At 57.8% G+C, this 5,002-nt stretch overlaps 1 protein-coding gene across 1 annotated transcript; it reads right to left on the bottom strand.

Moving 5' to 3' along the window:
• Positions 1–877: 877 nt before the first annotated feature.
• On the bottom strand, positions 878–4,547 carry NANOS3 (nanos C2HC-type zinc finger 3). Its single transcript, XM_081093120.1, has 2 exons — positions 3,341–4,547; positions 878–1,202 (listed from the first exon to the last, which is right to left on the bottom strand). The coding sequence occupies exons 1-2, from the start codon at positions 4,239–4,241 to the stop codon at positions 1,135–1,137; spliced, it is 969 nt and encodes a 322-aa protein (XP_080949246.1). The 5' UTR covers positions 4,242–4,547; the 3' UTR covers positions 878–1,134.
• Positions 4,548–5,002: the final 455 nt, after the last annotated feature.

Below are 5,002 nucleotides of genomic sequence, written 5' to 3'. Positions count from 1 at the left end.
TCTGGGTGGCCCCAGGTCCCAGTTCAAGGGCAGAGGGGACCTACAAAGTCCAAATCCTCCTCCACCCATCCCTGGGAGAAAGACCGTGTGTGTTGGGGGTGGGGGCCAGCATCCTGACTTAGGGGAATGTGGATGGACACTTGCCACCTGCCAGGGAAACAACCTCCAGTGATGGAGGCGACAGTCAGGGGTAGGTGTTCCTCTGAGCACAGCCCCTTCCCAGGAGAGCTGGATCACAGTCCCCTGTGGGGAGGGCTCTGTATCTCCTTCTCTTGCCCAAGCAGATCCAGATGACCTAGTACCCCTGGGCAAGGCCTCAACTGGCTGACCCCCCAGGGCATAGTCAACATAGTCCCATTCTGGCCCCCACCCAGAAGGGCTTGGTATATTAACTCCATGGCCCAAGTCACGGGGGCATTGTGGTGCGATGGAAAACATTCACTGAGGGCCTCCTTGGCGAGGACAATGGGGGTGAGGGAGGCTTGGTCTAATGGTCTCTCCATTTCTCCCCCCATATCAGGCCCTCACCCCCAGCGTGTGAGATTCCACCTATTTAGCATGTCAATATGTTATGAGTGGCTGAAAGGGGGTTTGAAAACATCAGAAAAAGTCCCAAATATGCCAGCAGCAGAAGTCATGCCCAGAAGTGCCAGGAAAGGAGCCACCTCTCAAAGCCCCACAGCCACCCTCTGGTGCCCACTCCCATTTCTCTGCTCCCCCAGAGCCTCAGGGTGAACTGAAATCCAAATAGCAGTCAGGAAAGTGGGAATCACGGAACATGTGCAGGCTAACAGCCAGGAGAGAAAAGGGGTGCCCCAGCCCCTCCGAAGCTGTTCCCACTAACCTGTCTCAAGACCAGCCTCATCTGACCACTGATCCATTCATAGCATTTATTGAGAGCTGAGTGGGCGCCCAGGGTTGGGGAGGGAGGGCAGGTTGTCCCAGGGCCACCTCCTTCCTCACAGGGCTCTTTGGGTCCTGTTTCCTGGCGCTGCTCCCTCATTCAAGGCCCAGGCTGGGGGAGGGGTGCAGGGGAGGGTCCTTGCCTGATGCATCTTCCCTGAAATCCAGCCTTCAAGGGGTCCCCAGGCTTGGGGAAGACGGCATCCCGGGCGTCCTCCCCGCACCTGCCCTCTAGGCAGAATTGGAGGGGTAGCAGGAAGAGGGCGAAGGTCCCGACGACTTCCTGGCACCTTTGGAACCTGAGTTTCAAAAGCGGAAGGGGGAGGAGAAAAACAATAATAGGCGATGATTCATGTGGCCAAAGTACCAGTTCAACCTACAGGGCTGTCAGGGCTCTGGCGCCACCCAGAGGCTGGTTGTGGAACAGCACCCAAATCACATTACTGGACCAAGTCAAGCCCAGATGAGACCCAGAAACAGCGCAAAAACCCCCGCTCCGTCCTGTGGTGCTGCCCCCTCGTGGCCGTAGGGCCTGGGGACCCCGTATTTGTGATACCTAGAGTGTTACCAGGGAGGCCGGCGTCCCGCAGCCCTTTTGCGCCAGGGATGTCTCCCTCGCCCTTCACTCCACACCCTGGGAGGTGAGTGTTCCTGCTCCCTCAGAATTAAGGGGGAAAAGGGAGATTCTGAGACCATCATCTCATGTGTCCCCTCAGCTTCCTGCGCCTCCAAGTTGGACCTCACTGAACCGCACAGGGATACTATCTTCTCCTGGAGGCAAGCGCGCTCTTTCAAAATGTTCGCTTTGCAGCTGCGGGGACAGGCTGGGATCCTCCTTCCCGCTCACCATGCTCACGGAGCTCAGTCTGATGGGAGGCAGTCCCCACCCACAGTCCCCACATAGCGACACTGCCCATCAGAACCCCTTCCCGTGCCCTGGCCAGGGTGGCTCAGTTGGTTGGAGAATCCTCACATACACCAAAGGGTGGTGGGTTCCATTCCTGGCTGGGGGTCCAGCCACGTTGTGGGTTTCACCCCCCAGTCGGGGTGTGTGCGTGAGGCAACCAGTCGATGTTTCTCTCTCACATTGATGTTTCTTTTTGTCTCTCTCACTCTGCCTTCCTCTCTCTAAAATCAATAATTTAAAAAAAGAACCCCCTCTGTTGGCTGACTACCCCCAGAAAGTCGCTGAAATGGATCTGTCCTTAAAACCCCACTGGAGCTGAGGTCCTCTGCATCTCTTCTGATAACTGCTGTCATTGAAGCCCAAGCTACTCAAAGCCTGCATGGTCTGTGGCCTGGCAGCGTGGCCACCTCCTGGGGAGCTGCTTAGAAATGCAGCTGCTCAGGCCTCACCCAAACAAACTTGTGAAGTGAGACCCACATTCGATGAGCAAGATCAGAGTGGGGGGCCATGCAGGTGAGGAGACTGGGCTTGGACCTCGGCGGGGCTCCAGGGCAGCTCGCGTCTAAGCTACAGTCCCTGGTGCTCTATGGGGCTGCCCCCCACATAGCAAACTCCTCTCCAGCCTGACCTTGCCCTGGGCCCTGGGCCATTCCCTCTGGCCTGCCTCAGACACCTCTGCCTGGAGAACCAGCCGCTTTCACCACTCTCAAATCCACCCCTAGGTCCACCCGCTTAGCCACACTCTTAACACGCACACCTGGTCTTGCCACTTCTGTGGGTCCCTGCTGCCCAAGTCCAAGCTCTTTAATGTGACCCACAAGGCCCTACAGGCCCTTCGGCTTGTCCCCAAGTCTCTGACACGCCCCCCCACCACCACCACCACCACACAGTCACACACTCCCCATCCCTAAGTTCCTGAACAAGCCCCAATACCTGGCCACACTTCCAGCTCTCCCCCAAACTGAATCAGGCTTCCTGAGGTCCCTTCCTCCAGGAAGCCCTCCTGAGTCCCCTTATCTGGATCAGGTACTTCTCTAGACTCCCCCATTCAGCACCTATCACCCTGTGTTTTAACTGCTGCTCTTCCATCTATCTTGTTCACCACTAGCCCAGCCCAGTACTTGGCATAGAACAGGCACACAAACTATTAGCAAATGAGTAAGAAATAAGGAAGCTAGGATTCAGAGAGTCTGAGCAACTTCTCTCAGAGCACACAGCTCCTCAGAGCCACCCACTGTCAAGCCGTTGCTGTGCCCATCCCCAGATCCCATTGCTTGCTAATCCCCATGGCTTCCATGCCAGGTCGCCTGTGCCTGGGAAAGGATGGCATTTCCCCCAAGGGCCCAGAGAGGAGAGTCCCTTTCCCAAGACTGCAGAGCAGAGTCAAGCCCCACCTGACCCACCTGGGCAACACTTCTAGAATACTAAGGTTCCTACGCAGATTCTCTACCCCAACCCTATGAGGTGGGTACTGGGGTTAATCCCACTTAACAAAGGCATCCCCCCTTCACAGTGGACTTCCCCAGCCACCTGCACTGGCTCCTCCTCCTCCACGGTGACTGGAGTCCTGTGTCCTCGCCTTGTCAGACCGAGCCAACTTCTTGCCTGCAGAGTTGCGGGTGGTGTAGCTGTAGACAGAGGTGTAGCCTTGGCCGGTGAGCGGGCAGAAGCGGCGGGTGTGGGCTCGATCTCTAGTGGCACCGCACTGGGGGCACACGTAGTCTCGAAGGATGGGGCACAGCACCCGGCCCGCCTCGTCCTTGAGCACGTGGGACTGGTAGATGGCCCGGGACTCGCCGTTGTGTTTGCAGAAAGAGCACAAGCGTTCTGGAGCTGGTGAGGGTTCCGGGCTGGACCTCGGATCCCCTGGTTCTGGCACTGGTTCTGGCTGGGGGTCCAGCCTGGTCTCAGGCTCTTCTTCCCCACGCAGAGCCCCCACCAGACGTGCCAAACCCAGGTAATCTGTCCACAGGTCGAAGGTCCCCATGGCTGGGCAATATGTGCCAGGCGTTGGGGCAGAGAGAGGAGAAACCCTGCCTGCCCCAAGCTGGTCCTTCTCCACTTCCTCCCTGCCCCTCCCTTCCCCTCTCTGGAGCCTAGGAGTCTGGGCTGTCAGTTCCCTCCTTATACCTCCAAGGGATTGTGAAGGGGGAGGAATAGCCTGTGGGAGACTTCTTATTGTCACAGGGGGGCTAGCCGCTGCTCCCTGTAAATGCACCTGCCAAGGAGATGTTTGGTCTCTGAGTGGGGCAAGGGGGATACAGGACACAGTCTGCAAGGGGCACCTGCAATTTAGAGCCACATACCCCACCCAGAGGGTGTTTGGAGGGCTACCCCCAACCTCTCCTTTGAGGAGGCCTGCCACCCTGCCCCACAGGGTTTGGGGTGGGTGGGTGGGTAGTGTTGGAAGCCCCGCCCTCAAGACAAGCATTGACTTAACCTGTAACTTAGTAATTGCTTTCTTCCTTCCCTGGGGGGGGGGGGGGGTAGGGCCAGGTGCCCCTGGGCCTTTGGGGAATGGGGGTGGGGGGAGACTGGATGGGGGACACCTGCAGATTCTCCAGATGTCCCTGGAAGGAGGATGGTATCTGGCCCTCAGCCCCCAGCTCTGGTCTGCCTTGGGGTGTTTTCACACCTATTGTCCCCCACTTAATGGATGAACAAACTGAGGTATGAAGCCACCTGCCCCTAAGGCTATTCACAAAGACTAACACAAAAGTCTGCCTTCCCCCATCTACTTATTGGAGCCCCCAAGGCTAGGTGCTAGCCAGGCAGCCTGTTCTGTCCCTGGGGTGGTGAGGGGGTGAAATGGGGAGGCTGGGGAGAGCAGAGGCCAGGCTGGGCTAATGGGAGGACCCCCGGCACTCACCAGAGTCTTGATCTTCCCTCCCTCAATGAGAGCTCAGTCAGCCTCAGGAGGATGGAGTGTGCCCAGGAGTGGGGCACAGACATGCAGGGGGAGTGATCGGCAGCACCAAGGTGCTAGGTGGGCGATGGAGGGTGTGGGCAAGGAGGTGAGAAAGCTGAGCCCAGGATTTGGACACAGGAAGAGGACCCATTCACTTATTCTTTCAAGAGGCGTTTGTGGAGCCTCAGGGAGCAGAGCTCACCACCCGCTTCCAGAAGGGTTTTTAGCTGTCCAGCCCCTCCACCCCTCCAGGCTTTCCTCCCCAAATCCAGCTCGTGTCCATT

The sequence above is a fragment of the Myotis nattereri genome (genome assembly GCF_964212035.1).
Source record: "Myotis nattereri genome assembly, chromosome: 5".
In the NCBI taxonomy this organism is placed as follows: Eukaryota; Metazoa; Chordata; class Mammalia; order Chiroptera; family Vespertilionidae; genus Myotis; species Myotis nattereri.
Note: the sequence above shows the minus strand (reverse complement) of the source record. Positions and strands in the feature narration are given on the sequence as shown.